Below are 23,043 nucleotides of genomic sequence, written 5' to 3' on the forward strand. Positions count from 1 at the left end.
ATAATTACAAAATTGTACTAATTAACTTCTAAACTATTTCCGCTAGATATAACTTAATCAAATTACTGAAAATGTTATTTGTTTACATAAGTAGTACTTGCTAAATTTGTAGACATTTAGTGCAGGTAATTATCAAACTCAATTTTATATATAACGTAATACCGTCTAATTTGCATTACATATCATCAATAAGGGCACTCTTATACAACTCCATCTAACTTCCCTTTTTTTTCAACTCGATCGAACTACCTGCATAATCTTTGTCGTCCGCATGGCGTGTCGGTATTAGGGGTCGCAATACCGGACCATTTTTCAAAACCGGTATTTTCGGTATTGACTTAAAATAAATTCCGGTATTCCGGTATTTTCGGTATTTCCGGTATTTGAAGAAATATTAGAAAAACAGGACTTATACATTTAAGTTGGTAATTAAATGTCAAATTTTAATGACAGCTTAGTGGTTAGTGAAAGGTTGAATTAGTCCATTGAAAAGTTACATTTGGGGTTGCGTTTTTTCGAGGACGCAATTTTATTTTTTTGAAGTGCAGGGGGGGTCAATGTAAAGCTAAAACCAAGTTTGTGGGGTCGCCACCCTTGTCCAACGGCCGCCATCTTGAAAATAGGGGTAGAAATGGTTTTTACGATGTATCTCTTAAACTATTTATCTGACAAAAAAAAATTATAAATATTTTTTGTTGCAAATTAAACCCACCATAATATGGATGGTCACGACACTTGGCTTGACATTATCCTCACCTCTGCTTCTTCCCCTGTTATCTCCCACGGTCAATTTCCAGCTCCTGGCTTCACTCACCATGATTTCATCTACATGTCTTACGCCCTAAAATCTCCCAAGCTCCCCTCTAAGATATTGAACTTGCGTAGTTTTGGTCGCATCGATGCGGATAAGCTGAAAGGAGATGCTGCTAACTTTAACTGGGATCACCTATTGACAGCCAACTCTGTTGACGATAAAGTCGCAATTTTTATGCGCTGTCACTGCACTCTCTGTCTCACACTCTCATACCCATGCCCCTTTAAAGAAAATTAAATTACAACGTCCTCCTGTACCATGGATTACACATGGAGTTAGGATGGCGATGAGACGGAGGGATTGGGCTTTTCGCCAGTACAGAAGGGATCGTTCGGAGGAGAACTGGTGCCTTTTTAAGGCTGCAAGGAATCGGTGTAACCAGATGGTACGTAATGCTAAACGCCGACATATTCTCAGTAATATTTCTTCTTACTCGCCAGCCAGTATCTAGAGATTCCTCGGAACTCTGGGTATTGTCAAAGTTAAAAACATAGATGTCCACGGTGCGACTATTGGTTTGGATGACATTAATAAACATTTCACATCTGTTACCATGATTGATCACCAAACTAGGCGTCGTACCATGGATTTCTTAGCGGGTTTATCCAGGCCTAACATTAATACTTTTCATTTTTCTTCTGTGCCGTTGGGTGAAATTAGAAAAGTCATAGTGTCCATTAAATCCAATGCTACTGGCTGTGACAACATCAGTCGTCGCATGATAATCCCTATCCTGGACCAACTTCTACAAATCATGTCCCATATCATTAACGCCTCCCTCAGCACTGGTATCTTTCCGTCTTTGTGGCGGAGAGCTATTGCTATCCCTCTTCCTAAAATCCCTAACCCATCACTTGCTAAGTATTTCCGTCCCATAACCATTCTCCTTTTCTCTTGAAAGCTCGAGGCCTGTGCTCACAAGCAACTGTCTGAGCATGTGCACCGAAACAACCTACTGTGCCCACTCCAGTCTGGCTTCAGGCCTGGCCATAGCACTATTACTGCACTCTTCAGAGTGACTGGCGGTATAAGGGCGGGCATGGAGGATTCCAATGTCACTGTTTTGGCTTTGGTTGATTTTTCCAACGCCTTCAATACAGTCAGTCACGACATTCTTCTTGCAAACCTCTCCCACCTTATGATCTCGCCCACGGTACAGTTGGTGCGCCTAGACGATTCTTCGTCTAGCTGGCGTGATATAGACTGTGGCGTCCCTCAAGGCGGCATAATCTCCCCATTATTGTTCTCTATCTTCATAAACCTCTTAACACAAAATCTTCAATGTGCGTACCATCTGTATGCTGATGACTTGCAAATTTATTCTCAGGAGCAAGTCGATTGTGTGTCCGCAGCTGTAGATAGGGTAAATAAGGACAATTTCGGCCTTTCGGTAAACCCCGCGAAAAACCAGGCCATTATTGTAGGCAGCTCAAGGCTTTTAAACAGGTTGTATTACATCTATTCCCCCTGTTATGTTTCTCAGCTTTGTTGTTGTTTATCTGACAGCTTGCTGTTTGTTCAGCTTTGTTAATCTGACAGCAGCTGACAACTAGATTCAAGTTATATGACAATATTAGCCAATCACAACGGCCCTACGTCTACGCACTGCGAAGGCTGCCATGTCGTCAGCACTAAGAAACAGACTTGTTATCACAGCAATGCTCCGTCCTTAGATAAATATCGTCTATGAATAATGAGGATAGACTTTAAAGAACAAAAAATATTTTTTATAAGTTCTATAAAATAACAATTAACAGTTAATACCGCTATGCTTAGAACAAAACAAAAGTAGCAGTATAAGCCATGTATTTTGCTCGCTCTTTATAGAATATACGCCTATACGAATGAATGTAATTGCAAGCAGCTTAAATTTTTGCGATTTAAAACTCGAAAAATTAATAATTATACACACATTTTGTACTGAATTTTATAAAAATAAAATACCGAAAATACCGAAAATCCCGGTATTTGTAAAATCAATACCGGTATTTTGAAGTTCTTAATTTGGTCCGGTATTCCGGTATTTTCGAAATCCGGGATACCGGTTTGCGACCCCTAGTCGGTATTGAGTGGCGGGGTGGGGGCGTCGCTGGGGAGTCGATGGCGGCCCAGGGGACCGCCTCCCGAGGGACACTGCGGCCCACACGGGGGGACGAAAGGTTAAAAGGGAAAAGTTATAAGAGACCGCTTGTTGGCAGATCGCGCTCGCCGTTTTACTGTGATATTGCGGATTTTTAATAGTTTTGTACGTATTGAGGTTATAGCATTTTTACATTAAATGTCTTTCATTGTATGTAAATAAATACCCTTTTTGAGTTCACCTAAATATGTTCCCTTTTATACCGCATTGATAGGAAATACCTATTTCCAATTCTATAAATATTTCAATACTAGTACACTCCGCAAGTAAACTTTATGTTTACGATTCATTTTCTTCTCTACCCTTGTGTTTTTAAAACTGATTATATAATAATCTCCTTACCGACGTACTTTTTCACAAAATGATTTGACTTATTACCTTTCGTTTACAAAAATAACAAATATTGATAAATACTTAAGATTGAAAGTATTGAAAGTAAGTTATAGTGAAGTCCTTAATGGAAAGCTTTTCCATAAACGGACATATCTGTCACTGTTATTTTTTCCAGTTTATCCGGAGCATATCGGATGCAAATAAACATAGTCTATGCCGAGAGTGGGATGGGGCGGGGTGGCTTCAAGTGTTCCGACTTGAAAGAGGGCAAACTACGCCTCGCCTCCTCGCCGCGACTTAATGCCGCACTAGATTTTTTCATCGAATAGTGGGAGATGTATCAAATCAACGTAAAAAAAGGGATTCAATTATATATACAGATACTGAGTACGTGTTACTCAAATATAAGCTTATTGTGTAGTAAATAAATGGTCGTATTTATAACTGAATTGAAAATATCTGGGGTCTATTTACGGCATTTAAATAACAACTTTAAAAACATATATAAATACTACATAACTTATCAAAGAACAGTTTAAAACAGACAGACATCAATTATTGTATGTAAATAAAACGTTACAACAGTTTCATTTCGAAGTAAACCGATAAGCTACGGCGTAAGGGCTAGATACCTGAGTAGGGATGAAAAGTGAGGGCAGTTTTTACGACGTAAACACAGAGTTTTTGTTACTTTCCCTGATGCGATATACGTTTCGTCTGGTAATGCTGACCCGGCCTTGATCAAATAATGAAATAGTTTTATTTCTTAACAGATTATTAAAATATGAACTCTTGAAACATTACATAACTAGAAGTCTTCATTTTAGTAGTTTATTATTATATGTATTCTCCAAAATGACATTTAAAAATTAAGCTATTTTGCAAGTATAGTAGAAACCGGTTATAACGACTCCGGTTATAGCGATACATCAGTTATAACGATTAAATATTCTATTCAAATAAATGCATATAAAAATCGTATCATTTATAACGACTATCAGATATAGCGTGCAGATTCGGTGATCCCATCGATGTCACTATAACCGGGTTACACTGTAATTCAGTTTCCATGCACTGATTTGCGTGACATCTCAACACGCAAATCAGTCATTGAAGCTATATATAAACCTATAAATAAACTATGTATATTGTATAAACATCCCGAGCCCCTTCGGCCATCCCATAGATACTATTTACGTCGCAGCCATAATTTTTCGGCTTACCGTAGAAGAGCGATACTTGCGGATAACGCAACTGTCACGCCCTTGCAATGTATTAATGGCAGAGGCTTTACATGGCCAGGGGATGAGACTTCGGTGATCAGGGCTGAGAAAATAAGGGCCGTTTTTATATAAGTTTAGGGTTACTGTGAGGTGAAATTACAATTGATTTTCCAGAGTATTGTAGTATGAAAAACAGTTGTTTGTTTATGGCTATGCACTTATGCCTATGTGTAGTTGTTGGTGACTGTGGACTGACATTTGTGTTAGCTAGTCAAACAAAAAGTTTTTTTTTATTGCCTTGAATGACGAGACGAGCTTATCGTTCGTCTGATGATAAGTGATACCAACACCCATAAACAGTAGAAACACCATCCAACACCATGAATTACAAAGTTCTATTTGCGCTCGCCATCCTGGGACATGAGATATTAAGTCTTATTATGTCCAGTAATTACACTGGCTACATTGTCTTCAAACCGGAACACAACAGTGACTACACACTGCTGTTTGGCGGTAGAAATAGACATTGCGGTGGTACCTACTCAGGCAGACTCTCACATATGAGAGACCTCCCGCCAGTAAATGAAATATTTTGTGCTACCAACTTTCTTCGGCAATCTAATTTTAACAATTAAATACGAAAAGTGCGATACAAATTAAAGTAACACTCGATCTAAAATAGTCGAATGGAATGATATGTACGTTAAAATTTTAGAGATACATATGAATATTATCTTCTCTATACTTATTTTATCAAAAGTGTAGTTAGTCACAAAAGTAGCTGAAAAAATTCAAGACTTCACATCGGCTATATACGTTAAGTTTAATTGAACTATATTTATTTCTGTCTGTGATGTAAACTTAACCCCTTTTTAGTTTACTCTTGTAACATATAATGTATTGGTAAGAACACAAGAGTATATAGGTGATTTGAAGTTTAGAATTAGTTCAGCTTCTTATGTAGTACTGGCTACTATAAATAATAAAATTAAGTTCAATCACAATATCGCACTATAAATACAACACTTCTCTACGCTTTGCGTACTCGGCTCTACCTTCACCTACATCTGGGTGTTCTCAAAATAATATTTCCATTCATGTAGAGACAGTCGTTTGACAGCGACGCAAACTCCTAACTCGCAATATTGTGACATAAGGTGTTTAACATAAATAATGCGGCAACAGATGTGTTGTGCCCGCGGCGGCGTAAATACGTTCGCGCTGTACCAACCACCGTTTGTATGTGGACGCTTTTTAGGATTTATATAGAGATGATACTTCGGTGTGTTTTTGATAGAGTCAAGGTAACGTTTTTTTATGAATTTATATCAAATTGTTTAGGAAGAATTTTGCTATTGTCTGATTTTTCATACGGGCGCGGCAATGTGACCTTACTGGACATGATCGTGAGAGGTCCAGATAGTGTTGGCTATTGAGTAAACAGTCCATCGCCAGTCGACATAATTATGCTGGCTTATTTAAATCCGGGTATACACAGGCTTATCCCGGACGCGACACACTTAGTTGAAACATTATAGCGGGTAATAAACCTTTTTTAGCGTTATGCGGGCGGCTACAAATATCTAACTACCAGAAGAACTAAATATGCGTAAAAGCGGAAGTAAATATCTGGAATCCGCTTAACACATCAATCCAAGCTGTGATTTGTGAAACCAAATAAAATATTTCTTTCTTTCTTTTCTTTCTTATTTGTTTTTGGTTAACATATAATTATGTGGATGTTATTACTATATAGCTTATCAAAGATTCTTTGAAAACAATCTTTCAAAATACTGTAGGATTATGCAAAGATTTGTAACCAATAGCATTATTTTTGGTGTTAAGTATAACTACTCTATAAAATCCAAACATTATGTTGGCACAGCAATATTCGGTGGCGGCATCGCTGGTGCCTCAGGCTATGTAAAATATTTCTGCTAAAGCATTCATCGTGATCGCCCGATCGTACGCTCAACATTACGCGTCGGCCAATTTACTTTGACCTCCCGCGAGTTCCTTAATACTTCGCCATAAAGATCAAAATACAAACTTTATACACTTCGAATAAAATTGCCAAGTTCAACTATTGTGTGTAATCCGATATGGCGATAGTTGGCCCGATAGACTTTCCGTTGGAAATTGTTTGATTTCGTTTCGTGGTTTCGTTTTGACAGGCAATAAAGCAAATCCTTTTTTTTCTGAAATGTTTTCAGTTGGAAGGTTTTATGGCGGGAATTATTTTTGCATTCAATAAGAAACATTATTTAGGGATATTAATGGCATCTATCTCTCATGTTGTAATATTAGGCTTTGCAATGATTTCTTTTGTTTACGCGAATAAAAATATTTTGCTTCATGGTCAGTCCCGTTACCACGAAGGCTGCAAAATCGAAACGTCGAGAGAAAATTATAATATTAAAACCGCGATAAAAACCGTAAAATAGTTTTATTTCAAGCTTAATAATTATGTTTGTTTCAAAATAAACATATTTTTGTGAGTGTTGTATAAAAAAATCTCAAGTAGGCGATAAACTTCACACTTACCACGTGGGTGCCGCAAAAAATCTCAAGATTTAACGGATGAACGGAAGGTACAAATTTGTGAACACGAGAAGCAAATTAATACTTAGGGCGAGCGATGTTGGCGTGAAGTGGAAACATCTGGTTTCATCGTACACTTAAGTTTTGCTTCGAAATATTCTGATACATTTTAAAGTTCTGATTGCAATATTTGGAGACAATTCAATAACGACTCAATGCAGTTCACATTTAAATAGATTTTTATTCGTATTTAATTAATTATTCGTCGTAGTTGTGGTTCAGATACTAAATACAAAAGCATAATTAATTTATTTTTTAATTTTATAATTTTCTTCGTTATATTTTACTTTACTATTATTATAGGTACGTTTTCTGTTCACACAGGTTATATAATTGGTTAATGCTGTGTGTACCTGTTATTGGCATATATATCAGCCACATTACCTTATAGATTTGTTTGTGTATAACTGTATGTACCAATATGTATGCTGTCAGTATACCTTTCAAGAAAATAAAAAATAAAAAAAAATCGTGCCGTTAATAGGAAACAACTTCTTGTCGGTAATTCGAATGGCGGCGTCTCGTGATTTATGCGTCCGCATCATTTGCATCCCATTATCTGTTCACACGACCGATGCTTTATGAGCTCAATATTTTTGTAACGCATTACACCAATCAATTTCTTTATGGAATGTGAAATTAAACAACTAAAGTATATGAGAGTTGGTATCGCACGATCGTCGCTAAGGTAAAATCTATACACAATTTAACTAATAATAATAGCATAAACATAAACGTAATGGTTTCTTTATTTTATTTACTATCAAATATCATTGTAACTTTCTTAAATATGTGAATATAAAGAAGATTAAAAAAGTTACATTATGTTTTATCGTTACTGTTAATAAAAAACTGGCAGTAAATAAAAAAAAAAAATATTTTGTTTCAGATTTTTTCTCAAGTTCTTCCTGAAGTGCAATCAGAATTGTTTGAAGAATGCCGGCAACCCGCGAGATATGAGAAGATTCCAAGTAAGTTATATTTTATTGTTATATTTAATTGTCGTGTTATATAACAAAATTTATTCAGACTTTTTTAGAATCTCCCACAGACCATTAGGATGACAACACCTAGGGATGTCTCATCGGTAGAACGACATGACATAATAAAATATATTTTTTTAATTTATTTTCCTCTTTGCTCTAAACTGATAACCGTTTCCTATAGTTAAAATGCTCTCTTAAGGCTCTACGTATTAAGTATTGAAGACGTTAAACCAACTCTACCAATGAGAAAATGTGTTGATGCAATACATTTTTAGCTTAATTTGATTGACAGTCAAATATGTTATAAGTAAATATCTTAACTTACTTGTTACTTATATTATAAATGCAAAAGTTTATTAAAATATTTTGATGTGTTAGAAGTAAACGAAAAGGCAATTGAACGGATTTGGATGAAATTTGACAAACGGCTAGACCATGTCCTAGATTAACACGTAGGCTACTTTTATCCCAGTAATTTGCTTCCATAAGAAAAATGTTTTTTTCTTCAACCTGAGTTTTAAATAGATGGCGCTGACATCGTATAATGTTTTAGGAACTTTTGTAGTGGGAAAGGCTTTTTACGCGGGCGAATCTACGAGCAACACCTAGTTATTAATATGATCTAATACTTTAACCGATATATACATATATAATATATATACATACTTTCTTTATATAATATATACTTACACAATATTTAAATATTTTGGTTTTGTTGACGAGCAAATTATGGTCTATTTAAAGTTCTGTAAAAAGTACGAAAAATTGTCACGTTATTCACTAGTCTGCCTGTATTCTAGCCATGTATGGTTTAAGTAATAAGTGATAATAAGCGTGTACGTTAATTTTAAAAGGGGATAATTTTACTACAATTTTTTTTATCATAGCATCAATATGCTACATGTTTTTTTTTTTAAATAAGACACCTAATCCGACTAGATATATCTCTTATCGATTGAATTACTACACTATATAAAATATTAATATAAATATTAGTCAAGAAATTATAAGATTTAATCATAAAAATAAAATCTTTTGAAGTAGATAATTATTGAACATACCTTTGTTTTTATAAATTTTGTTATACAGATAAACTAATCACAATTTAAAGCGACGGAAGTCTTAAGGAACGCTTCAGCTCATAACTTACGCCACTCATGTCGCTATATCGCCCTTAACTGAAGGAAGGGTTGCGTTCACGACTCTTGAATATTTGAAGCGCCTCCAATTTACGCGAGGGATGAAATTAAATTTATTTATACGAGTTTATTTATTTACTTTTCAAACGATTTGTGCTTGTTTTAAGCTTATTTTTCTCTTAACCGAGGCTGTAAATGTAGGATTAGATTTATGTTAATGAATATACTTTTTTTATTTATTGACTGTATTTTTTTATCAATTGACTGTGTGGTTTGCTTGTTACGTTTAATTGATAAGTGCCAGTCATAAAAGAGGTTTTAAATTACCAGGAAATTAAAAAAATCGTCCGTTAGTCTAAGGCGAAATTATTTAGTTTTTAATTGAACAATGTTATGATTGAGTAGGTATTTAAGTTTATTTAGAACTTATAACGAATTGTTCATAAAAATAAACTTAGTATTAAAACTTTGGCTTTTAATAAAACAATTTATGCAAGATCTAGTGCACTTAAGGTTCAGATTAATTCGTAATTTTAGTTTATTAGTAGCAACCCTGTACGGCACTTTATGGGTGCATTCAGACTAGGCATAACTATAAGCATACAGCGTCCCTAAGACATATTCACCTGACGTGTTCTCTCAACAACAAAACAAATTTATCTTTGCGACATATTATACGCTTAAATTTTATATTATTGTTTATAGTTCAGAAATACACTAACCCCCTTATTCATAGACGTTTTTATCAAAGGACGGAGTATTGCTGTGAAAATAAGTCTGTTTCTCAGCTTTGTGCATCAGATAGCCAACTAGATTAAAGTTGTATCTCAATATTAGCCAATCACAACGGCTCTATGTCTACGCACCGCGAAGGCTGCCATGTCGTCAGCACTGAGAAATAGACTTGTTATCATAGCAATGCTCCGTCCTTAGATAAAAAACGAAGAATAGAGAAACAATGAATAAGGAGGTTAAAGGTTAACTTGGAGTGTCCGTGAAAAAAAGAAGTAATTGTAATGAAAGAAAATAAACTATAATTGATGAATATTCTGTTGTTAAGCACGGGTCTCTAGTGTTTACTACATAATAAGGAATTATGATTGCCTAATATAAGCTGGTATTTAAATAAAGTAAATTACTTTATTTTAATAATGATTATTTCTAAATAACAATTAAAATTACTTATATAACTATGGAAATTTTAAATTAGGGATAAGGGTATATCTTATATACCTTTGTGTTCTTATAAAGTATCAGGCATATGGATTTCCTTACCACGTCCTTCATAATTTCTCTGTTTATTACTGATGAATTCGCTACAAAACTACATTCTAAGTTATATTTTATATACCTACCATGTAAACTTGCAAGTAATATTTTCTTTGTTTCTAGCACACGAGGGTGGTGCGAACAGTTTCTATACTTGTGTTTGTGTGTAGTTATGTCTATATTTGGGCTTTCTGTGTGCCATTGAATAATTCAGTGGTCGTTCCCCAACGTTTCAAGGGTAAGAATGTATACGTGGGTGTAAATATACCAGTGTAGGTGCGCTGACGAATCGATGCAGTCGTTTGTTTATCGAAATAGTTTTGTGCGAATGTTTATTTTTTATTGTTTTGAATAATGGGACGAGCTTGCCGTTCGCCTGATGGTAAGCGATACGACTGCCCTTAAACAGTACAAACACCATCCAATACCTTGAATTATAAAATATTGTTTGATATGCCAGTGCTCTCGCCATCCTGAGACATGAGATGTTAAGTCTTATTATGTCCAGTAGTTACATTGGCTACAATGTCTTTCAAACTGGAACACAATAGGGACTACACACTGCTGCTTGGCGGAAGAAATAGACATTGCGGTGGTACCTACCCAGACGAACTTTCACATATGAGAGACCTACGACAAAGTTTTAAATTTTTACCACCATGTCGTATTCATTCGATTTTGAAATTTAACCTAGTGGTAACTTTATTGTAAAATGGTCCTTAAGATATATCCAATAGAATACATAGTCCTGATAAAATTACGCGGTATTTACAATAGTCTTTGGATACGAAGGAGTTACGAGAGACTTTCAGGAGAGACTATGTTGTGGATAGTCCTAATCAGAAATATAATTCTGCTGGACGCAACTTTATTAATTGTTTCCACGTGGAAACCGAATGCAAGATCAACTTATCATCTGTATGGCACTGTCTTGGTGTAATATAAAAATCTATTTAAAATACAAAACCACGTAACATTACCATGTACAGAAGAAATCCAATCACAATCTTCCTGATTTTTAGGATAGAACGAAGCGCAATACAGATTTAAAAAAAGGTCCGATCGCACGGCACTCTATCAAACGACCACCCACACAACCAACCAATACATATGCACACAATGCATTTCCTTGCACACCTATACGGGAGTTTCGTCCATTTCGTCGGGTCCCGAGACATTGGCTCCTCCTCCCTAGGGACTCTCCCTTTCGGTTCCCTTTATGTATGTGTGTTCTGTGTACGCCGGATGTCTGAGGTGTTATTCTTAGACCGTATTTAGTGACCTTGACAAACGAAAGATGCGGGGTCAGTGTTATTTTTACTTTTACATACCTAACATAACGTTTTTGGGGGTAGGCAGAGGTAGTTCATAGTATATAGTTAGTTACCGGACACTATTTAACGTTTAATATTCAATTAATTTTTATTTATATAATACGGGATTAATATTATAACAATAATGCCTATAAACTCTTAACTTTGAGACAACAAAAACTACTTACTAATTCTAAATGGAATAAAGGCGTCATTAAAATTGATACTCGTTCATTAAATTGTCTCGCGAAGCTAATCCCTATCTTTTGTTTCAGGTGGTAATATCAACGCAAGTAATGGTCGACGGTCCCCTTCTAGCGATATCAGACAACATGTTCGTCCATAACAACAGCAAACACGGCCGTCGGGCGAAACGTCTAGACCCAACTGAAGGTATTGAGGCCGCGCCAGAAAACACTTGTACGTTTTTGTTTTATTTTTCTTTTGTTCTATTTTATTTTTTTAATTTATCAACCAGTATTTTATTTTTAATTTAATGATAAGTAATATATTTTTATTTCGGCCAGTGCTTTCGCGCTAAACTACGTGTTGAATTTGGCAGTCGATTGGTGATAAAATTTTGCAAAACTCATAATATAACCGTTTTAAGCTGTCGTTTGTATTCAAAGAATCACTGTAGACATTTCGCAAAGAACTTCAGGTCGGGGGTAAGGTGGCGGCGGGGAAGGGGGTGTTGAAGCGAGCATGAACCGAATAGGGATAATTTAGTGAGGAATTATGCCGTGTAAAAAGTTGGAACATGCATTTTGTAATAATTTTATGTCGGGTAAATTCGAGGTTGGTGGTAAGCGCTATAATTCTTACTTAGTATAAATTCTAGATAGTTGTAGATACTTTAAATGCAATATAAAATGTCAGTAAGTGCAAATATAGTTTAATATAATACTCTATTCCATATTATGGTAGCTAGGAAAGTTTTGCCAGACGGCGCGGCGTGAAACCACCTCGAAGGGATTACACGGTGCGAATGAGGGAATTTGCACAACTTCCGTTAGCTTTGCGATGGGACTAAGTGTCTTGTATTGTTTGTTGTCTACAAATTTTATAGTGCTGATTCTTATAAGTTTCACTTTTACTAATTGGAATGCGGTCTGTTAAAGTTCTGTGTATTGAAAGGATATTGAATTAATAAAAAGAATGGATATTTTTTTAAATAAAATACACGTGTTGTGTTAGGAGAAACAAAAATTTTCAATTTCTCTGGAAATTAAAATATATTTTCGTTTGTGTCGACGTATTAAAATTGTACAATTTTAAGTTTATTTAGGTTGGTACACAGAATATTTAACGAACCCGTATAATATTAACAAAATTAAAGAAACGCCGAGCGATATAATCTGCTTTCCTTCCCTTAAATTCACTTTCTCTCCTCTTTATTACAACGGAGTTTTGTTCGCAAGATTTGAGATTCCCCTTGTCTTGCGACGCGTGTCCCCCTCGGAACCTTCTTGCATACGACGTGACGAATACACAACGTCATAACTACCACCAAATCTTACCGCACATCGACTTTAATACGCCACATTAAAATTCATTTTCAATTATCACAATATATCATAACGCGTTATACTCATACAATATATTCCGTGACTTTTACGGTATACAATTGTCCTTTTTCCGAAGCGCTCGGAGATATTTGTTCAAGTAAGACGAAACGAGTTTTAGTGTTCTGGCGTTTATTCAACTTTTAAGTTGGGCTACACAATTCAGGGCCTTAGTTCGCGGGCCAAGAGGTTTTGGAAAATGCTGTTTATGACTGGGGTGTTATTTCACAAAATATTACATCTTTATTATATTATATATACATAGTAGTGAGTGGATAATTATTTGAAACCACTACAAACACATTGACGTTAGCATCTAGTAACCACACTTAAAGTATAAGATTATCAGAACCTGCGAAATGAAATTTGGATTTATATTTACCGCGCAGTTTACGTCGATGATATAATTTTATATCTAAAATGTCCATTTAGATAAATTTTAGTAAACGACATAAAACTACAATAGAGTAGTAAATAAATACTAATACTACCATTTGATAGCCCAATAATAAGGAACCTTATTATTGGGCTGACAACGCGTCTCTATGCAATCTGGTATTACTGATGTTCATGGGCAGCGATGATACTTATCATCAGGTGAACCGTATGCTCGTTTGTGCCTTATAAAAAAGGTAATAGGGTCCTATCAAGAATAAACTTAGCTCTAATTCTGTCTCCACATAAAACAATTTAGCTTCAGCATTACAAACTTACAAAACATTGAAATTAAACAATTTTTCGGAGTTTCTCGCGGTTTTAATATTTTACGTTTTCTCCCGACGTTTTGAAGACTTTGCAGCCTTCATGGTCACTGGGGGGACTCGAGGACTTTATTTATAATATCTAAAATTCGCGTATATATAAGAAATCATTATACAAAAAATTTTGTTAGTTTTAATATTCACAAACTTACGTTTTATTATCTCATAGCTGGCCTATACCCGCCTCTCCCTGTCGCGACGCCGTGCATCAAGGCGATATCACCAAGCGAAGGTTGGACGTCTGGAGGGTCGACAGTAATCATAGTGGGCGACAACTTCTTCGACGGGTTGCAAGTCGTGTTCGGAACTATGCTGGTGTGGAGTGAGGTAATAAGAAAATTCAAAATAATATTTAAATGAGAGGATTATCAAGTTAAAACGTAATTTACAGAGGCTCTACAAAGACATAATATTGATTGTTCCTAAAAAAGACAGGCTGTATTTCATATATTTATTTCTAGTCTTATTAATATTTAACAAAGAAACTTACAGAAGTACAGAATTTATCTATAATTTTATTTAGTTTCGCATTTGGGAGTTGTATAAATCCATAACACCTTTTTCATGCACTTATATTGTGCTCTTTACCGAGTAACATAAACTTTTATCTCTTATTATAATATAACGTGATGTGACTGACTAGGTGGTGTAGTCGAATTACGGTACAACTGCATTGCTGAGGTTTCGGGTTTGATCCCCGAGTCGGGCAAAGTTTATTGGGTTTTTCTACTCAGTATCAGCCCAGAGTCTGGAACTTGTGTCCGATATGCCAATAGGCTCGTTACTTATCACATCACGGGTCGAAATACACACGGCGTAAAGTGGATGCACTGGTTGCGCCCCTGCCTACCCTCTGTGAGATAAAGGACGTGAGTGTGTGTGTAACATTAGCTATTGTTAACAGTTAATAACATCACACGCCATCCGGGTCCAAACGCCGCCGCGGCACATACCAGGCGTGGTGGAGGTGACTCTATCGTATAAGAGCAAGCAGTTCTGCAAGGGCGCACCGGGGAGATTCGTATATGTTTGTGAGTGTCATTTGGATGTTTTAGAAAATTATTGGTTTAGAAATTTTGAAAATAAATATGCTCTAACATTGTTATATTTATAGTCTGATTTTAAGCTAATAAAAGTGAGGCCGTATCCAAAAAGGCCTTTCACAATCGTTAACGCTAACGTTATGTATAGGAATAACATATCCTAGCGACAGACTTGTTACGATATGTCACTCTTATATTTTTTGTTTTCTATAAGCATTAACGATTGTAAAAAGGCGATTTGGTATTAGTTATTATTCGTATATTTGTGTCATTAAAATATTACAGACCTAGTTTCATACCCTTACGCTGCTTCCATCTCAATCAAAGAAGGATATATAGTAAACGGCTTACCTATGTTTATGTAGGCAAAAAACTCAAAATGTTGCAATTATCTCAAAAGTTGCAGTTGACAATAAAGCATTATACTATAAATATATTACAGTAAAATATACATTAACAACACTGCAAATTAACTTATCCATATAAATAAATATATCACAATTCACAAATCATTCTACATTGAACATTTCCTTAAACAATTTTAATAGGAATAAATCTCATTCCGTATAATAAGACGGTCTCATTATTTTGCAAAATACTTTTTCCCTCAAATTAAGATGTAATCAGGGAAACTCGACGCAATCTCTTGTACGATCCATCAATTAGGGTTCCATTTGTTAGTGAGACCAACCTAATGATTGATTTTGTTTTTGTCTTGTCCGCATAGCAGCACTCAACGAGCCTACGATAGATTACGGCTTTCAGAGGCTGCAGAAACTTATACCGAGACATCCTGGCGACCCGGAGAAACTACCGAAGGTATGTGGTACACTTCAAAGAACTAGTCTTCAATAAATCTTTTTTGATTTGATTGGTGTTTTGTCTTCGACTCTCGTGTTCATTTCGTGAGGAAGTATTTATCGACAGAGTAAAAAGTTTAAACACTAAGGGGATTCATGCCTAAGTCGGTTAGTTAGTTCCAAAATTCTGTACTTCCAAACCACATTAAAATTTTAAATTTCTCTAGGAAATAATTCTCAAAAGAGCAGCGGACTTAGCAGAGGCATTATATTCGATGCCTCGCAACAACCAGCTCGGGCTGGGCGCGCCGCGGTCGCCGCCCGCTAGCATGCCCTTCAACTCCTACACCGGCCAGCTGGCAGTCAGCGTGCAGGACACCGCCGCCTCACAGTGGACGGAAGGTTCGTTCATATAATTGTTTGTCTTTTGGTTGTATTAAGGAGTTTGAATATTTTGTTATTTGTTAGGTACAAGAAAGTTTTAAAGTGATGTTAAGCTGTTATTATGGTTGACCTATTTTCTCTACTTGTTTCTTGTAGCAATTTAGATTTAAATACTTGTGAAAAATCCAAAAGATTCTTCCTTATTTATAGTATTAAGCAAGAACATTCTGATTAATCTTTCTATAAACAAAAAATGAGGGTTTAGCTTCTTACAGAGTTTTATTAGTACGAGTGTGCGTGATATCCTAACGGTAGTTTCGTGTTGACCCCAGGCTTTTTCTTTTAGAGGAGTACGCGCGCAGCGGCGGCGGCGGTTCGGTGTCTCCGCGGTACTGCTCGGCCGCGTCGACGCCGCACGCGCATGCGCACGCGCCGCCCGCATCCTATCCACACCCGCAACACTACCCCGCACCGCCCACCTCGCTCTTCAACACCACGTCACGTGAGTACTTACAATTTGTTGCCATGCTATTATACTCTCATAGTCCAAGTCCGAGTTCAGCAGTTATGGAGACCAGCTTGTATGGAAGTTTTATACATGGATAATATTCTTATGTGTCGTTGTGTGAACTATCGTCTTATGCCAGGTTTTAAATACCTATTTCCGCGAGAGTGTAAAGACTTATTTCTAATGCGATTATCTTCTCCTAGTATTTATTTAGTTCTTTACCCAGACCGTTAGGTACCATATCAGTCACTCTTCTATCAATTATTCATTCCTGATTCTATGATTGATCAAGATCAGACAAGTGTGATTATGCTAACTAGTTCTTCCATGAAATTATACGTTTACATTGTTTAATCATTATCGAAGCAGATTTATTATTATTGTATTTGAAATTGATCTTCTTTATATCTGTCCAATTTAAACGATTTTCACTATTTTTCGATATTGTTACAACATCCAACAGTTTGTAATTTGGCATTTTAAACTTCTTGAGTTTCTTCCGACTTAATGTCAGAATTGGGATGTTTTTCTAAAAAAAAATAATAAAGAATGAGTCCTCGGTTCTTTAGAACCATTTGTTTATTATATTATTTTATTGTAACTGCCATTGCCTTTTTACTATGTGCGCGTTCCGTTGCAAAACCTACACGTTAATTGAACTTCAGTTCTATTTGTTTCTAATATTGTTTAGTAGACAAACGTTTTTAAATTTGAAAATCTTGTTTAAAAGCTATTAAAGAGCATTCTTGTTTAACACATCTGTTATTCGAGATTTGGTTATTTATTCCAATTATCTCCTGACTTTCGTTTCCTTTGACCAATATTATAGTTGTTTTCATTTAAATTTCTTTCGTTACGTTTCATAAAAACATCAGTTCTTTATGGTTTATCATGATTATTTTTTTGATAGGAACTTATCTTAATTATGAAAATAAACAATATTTGAAGTATAAATATAAATTATTATAGTTTAATCATATTTGATATAAATTTCCACCTTGTCAAAATTCTAAATATTGTTTGGTTTCATAAAAACATCTTAGATGATCTAAAAAATTCATCTGCCACAAAAGTTGTTACAACCCCTAACAATAACGAATAAACAACACAACCATAGTACATTACACACGACAGTAGATCAAGTAACGGTAAGACGCAAACAAGATTTAAGCCAACACGAACGCTTCGCAGCACGCTATATATCGCTTTATTTTAACCCCTGTTTTCTTTATCCCGTCCAGTGTCTCTCGGCCCGTACCACCCTGCGAACATGAATGGCCACTTGTCATCTGACCACTATAACGCGTATAATACGAAAGATAGCGCACATTACAGTGAAAGAAATGGAAATTCTAAAAGCACGTCTGACTGTCCGGCAAACACTCATTCCAAATGCACCGGGAGTATGAAAGGGCCCGAGAATAAAGAGGCTAAGTCGAGGAGCGCCTTTGCGGTAGTGAGACACAGCCCGCCTCGCGCGCCCAATGTTCACCACCACAATTGGCAACATCTCGCCGTTCAATGTTAGTAGTTTTGTTTTATTTACGTGTTCCCGCTTGTCTTATTTTGCTTTGTTCTGTTTGTCTCCGTTGCGCATGTTTGTTACGTCATTATTTTGTTCGTTTGCACCGTTAGCGTTTGGAATTCGTTATCGATTGGTTTTCACACATTGTCACCGATTTTACTAATTTCGTTTTTCTTTGTTTTGACATCTGACGACACTTATTACAGTGTAGAATAGAACATCACTGTGACTTTTATTTTTAAATTGTTTGTTTTGTCCTCAGGAATGGGTGGTTTGGTGTCATCGCCGTTCAGCGTGAATCCATTCTCTCTGCCGACTTGCAGCGCGCAACAGTACGCGCAAACAGCGCCGCTTGCTTCCAAGTAGCCAACGTTGTACGCGTCGATACTGGGCGTCAATGGTTAGTCTTTATGATACCAAAATACCAGCTGATTTTTAGCAAATCTCGTCTCATTTTAACACGCAATAGTTACATATTATAGTTCTGTTCTGATTAAGTAGTTATTAGTTACAACTTTTAACGAAACGTCTAGAAACAAAATATAATTTCCGTTTAAATAGATTAGTAAGTACTTCAGTTATAAATATTGTGCATTATGTTTCAACGGGATGTTTTAAATTCAAGCTCGTATTTCAATATCATTATCGACAGCAAGCGTTATATTTTGTATAGTTCCGGGTCGGTGTGGGTTTAATGTAAATAACAATGTAATTAACGTGTAAATATATAGATAAATAATTCACATACTCAATAGTTTGGTTGCTAGATTGATAGTGTAGATTTTTATATGTAAAATAAAATTTAAACATGCTCAGGACGATAAAATAATTCGTAATTTCACTCCAATCACTTTTGCGTGTGTTATGTTCTTGTAAAATCTGTGATATATTTATTGTAAGTAATGTTGTAAATTATAATGTAACCGTAATTATGTAAAATTATCTATTCTTGAATTATATTGTTTTAATCGACTTAAGTACTACATCGACTATAAATAATTGTTGTTTTACAATATCTTAACGAAATTCCTTCCTTTAATTTCGAATACTTCAATATCAGTGGCGAAGGGCCCGCATTTGGCTTCTCTTTTAAAATAATTTCTGTAAAATTTGATTATGATCAAAACTATTGGCAGATTGTCTTTATGCATATTAGTACCTATATGTTGTGTCGGGGAAATTTTCTCCTTTCGCCACTGCTCAGTATACAAAATAACGATAATTGTGACTTCAAAAATGTTTTCATAAGTTCCTTAAAATTACTTAACGTTATTATATTGTAAACTATGGAAAATATATTAACCTTATTAAGCACTTACTGAATTGGCAAAGAAACAATTGTTGAATAAAAACGACCATATCTTGAAACAAAACATATCTGTAACGTTACGTTTTATTTGTAAGAGAAACAACGAAAATATTAATATTCCCGAAAACATGAACGTATACGAATAACTGGAGAACAGTTCGATACACAAAATTGTTTTGTGGATTACTCAACTAATGGAATATTGTGTAGTTATGTTATTTAACGAATTGTATCAATAAGACATGTAAATTGTAATCGTTCATGAAACAAATTATCACGAAATACGAAATTAAATTACTTAAATAACATTATTTTGTATTATTCATACGATTCCATATTTCGCCTGTATTTGGCATAGGAAATTTAATCCAGGTATTTTAGTTAATTATAGGATTAAACGAAAAGGTTTTGAATTACCATCAAAGTCGAGTAAGTTTGGTAAACATGAAGGTTATTATTGAAAGCGTACAATAAAATTTCAGATTTTGATAACTATAACAGACATTGGTAAAGTACATTTTTTTATTGCTTTGCATGACGAGACGAGCTTGCCATTCGCGTGATGGTAAGCAATACGACCGCCTATAAACAAAAAAAACACCATCCAACACCTTGTATTACAAAGTATTGTTTGGTATTCCACTGCGCTCGCCATCCTGAGACCTGAGATATTAAGTCTCATTATGTCCAGTACTTACACTAGCTACAATGTCCTTCAAACCGGAACACAACAGTGAACACACTGCTGCTTGGCGGCAGAAATAGACATTGCAGTACCTACCCAGGCAGACTCTCACATATGAGAGACCTACCACCAGTGACAGTACATGTTTTTCAAAATCATATTTCTCCATCCATCATGCGCAAACAAAAACACTCTTAAACCATTGTACCTTACACATGTCACACATGGTACCTTACCACCCCTTGAAATATTATACTAACAATTTCGTCCTCTAACGGGTAATATTTTCTATTGTTGATCTGACTAGATAATGCATGGGTTTATCGCTGCTTCTAATTGTATCAGACCGGGGATCGTGTTGCTTTTGAATTAGCATAAAAATGCAGTGCCCGTCTTTAGTTCATTGTAAATATAAATTAATTATGGTAATTCTGTATTGGTTGAGTGGGGTAATAAATGAAATGATATATTTGGAGGTATGTTATTGTAAAAGTTGAAATATAGATGTTTAGTGTAGTAGGGACTGCACGTTAAGTAAATGTTTTATAAGATTAGACGGTAAGTATGTTTATAAGTTCAAATATTAAAGTATTATATTCTAAATGGTGACCCTAGTACCTGTTTATGAGTCATTTTTACCATCCAACACTTCAATTTAACTTTTTATATAATATTTTCATAATTATGTAAGAAAAACTTGTTAAAAAAATTAACATTACTTTAAAAATAAAACAGCCTATAATCAAAAATAATCCCGTCAACTTTATCCCGATACACAAATTCAAAAAATAGCAATTTATTTAAAACTTCGATAAGTTAACAAATCACTTTAACAAAATTGATATTCAATCCCTTATAAGGCTGCGTGCACACGGGCCACTTTGTCTAAGTTGATTGCAATGCAATAACCTAAATAGCGATTAGTCGAGCTCGTTTGTCGTCGTGTGCGGCGCACGTGGCGGAGGCATCTCGCGTGCGTGCGGATGTCGCGCCATACTTCGATGCAATTGGAACACTGTATAAGGTATGTTGTAGATTTAATTTATCTGATGAGGATATCCATAAAGGACTTCGGATGCGTTTCCTTGCCACTCTAATTATCATGGTTATGACTACTTTTATATACTGGTTACACTTTACGGTTTTAATAAGTTAAAGTAATTTATGTTTATTTTCAAGCGTTTTAGTAAAGTGTCTGTGTGTGCGTATTTTTTAATCGGTAAAAAAAATTCTCGGTATTTTGAATCGCATAATTTACATAGTTATATTATTAGGTTAAAAATGTTGTAAATTGACAGTCAATAATCCGAATGATTTCAAATGACATTTTTATTCTTGCCCATCTTTCATGATAAACTAAGTTAAGTGAACAAATCGTGTGGCCCCGTCAATCTGTCGCGTGGCGGTCACGGCGCACGTGCCGGCCACGTGCGACTGCCGCGCATTACCAAATTAGCGTCCGGTGTGTACCTAGCCTTAAATCATATTAGCGGGGGCGTATCATGTTACCGATACAAATTACTTTTGTAGAAAAAGTTAATTTATATTATACAGCAATACAAATTATATTTGCCAGTAATTTAACTCACTGTATGCCTAACTTATAAAGTACAATATCCAAGTTTTACACATTTATTAATTTTCATTTTTAAATGAATGAGTGAAGTAAAATTGAATTCATATAGAAATAAATCATAAATATCGATATCAATGAAACAAAAACAAAATTATCTTACCAATTTTCCAAGCTAAACTTCCCATCAGATCTAATACTTTGTAACTACAAAACATCACAAGAACGTAGAAAAAATCTGAAAATACAAGTCAAAGCGCATAAGAAAGTGGAGTGGCGAGCGGGCTGTAGGCAGGGGTGGGCGAGGGTGGCCGACAATAGGTGTACAGATAACTTTCCTTCCATAGTAGAGTCAATACCGACCCTAGGGAGTTTTACCCTCGGGGTTCGGTCGCTTGGGAAAACTAGACCCAACAATATAGAAAGAGATAGACTTTCGCCAGTTTTATGCGTGGAAAGAGTGCATCGTCGTACTTATGTATAAATAATATATAGAGGAAAAATGCCGTAGACGCACGCCGAGTGATATGTTGCGACTGTTAGCCAGAGAGGGATGGATGACATCAATTTGTCGTGTCGTGATGGGGTTTTATTTTGTTTCTCCTTTTGCGAATTTTTTTGTTAGATTCCACGTTTGAATTGAACGTAATTCGGCGGCGGTTCATTAGCTTTGGAAGTTGTGGCGTTGTTTGTACTAGAACTTTTGCGATCACGGTATATTTGTATTGGAAATTTTTGGTTTATGACTTTGCTTGATTATGCTAAGGTCAATAAGATAATGCATCTTTCCAATTCCAAATAACTTTGTTATAACATTTAAATACAAGAATTGCATTGACTTAAAAATCTGTTTTCACGTTGTGATTTTGTTACTAGTTTTAGACTGCCTCTTTAGATCTTCCTATATATTCAAGGCCCATATACGTTTATGACATATACATAAACGCAAACACCGACCCTATAGCACTATTCAAGTCTAACTACCCCAGTTATATCTAGAAGTGTATAACGACTTTTTATTAACAAGTATACATTCGAAGTTCAAGTTCGGTAACATTACACTGTAGTAAAA

The 23,043-nt window shown here is 35.4% G+C and overlaps 1 protein-coding gene across 2 annotated transcripts in view; it reads left to right on the forward strand.

Annotated features, from left to right (window-relative positions):
- LOC115441977 (transcription factor collier) overlaps positions 1 to 20,021 on the forward strand; it is a gene marked incomplete at its 5' end in the record, with an annotated part of 42,739 nt that extends 22,718 nt beyond the window's left edge. The window contains 8 exon segments of one of the 2 annotated variants that reach the window (XM_037440292.1): positions 8,001 to 8,082; positions 12,094 to 12,238; positions 14,314 to 14,471; positions 15,049 to 15,175; positions 15,915 to 16,006; positions 16,215 to 16,389; positions 16,718 to 16,873; positions 18,667 to 20,021. In XM_037440292.1, the coding sequence (XP_037296189.1) occupies positions 8,001 to 8,082; positions 12,094 to 12,238; positions 14,314 to 14,471; positions 15,049 to 15,175; positions 15,915 to 16,006; positions 16,215 to 16,389; positions 16,718 to 16,873; positions 18,667 to 18,770 (1,039 nt within the window). 2 annotated transcript variants of the gene reach the window in all.
- Positions 20,022 to 23,043: the final 3,022 nt, after the last annotated feature.

Source organism: Manduca sexta, chromosome 19 (assembly GCF_014839805.1).
Source record: "Manduca sexta isolate Smith_Timp_Sample1 chromosome 19, JHU_Msex_v1.0, whole genome shotgun sequence".
Classification (NCBI taxonomy): Eukaryota; Metazoa; Arthropoda; class Insecta; order Lepidoptera; family Sphingidae; genus Manduca; species Manduca sexta.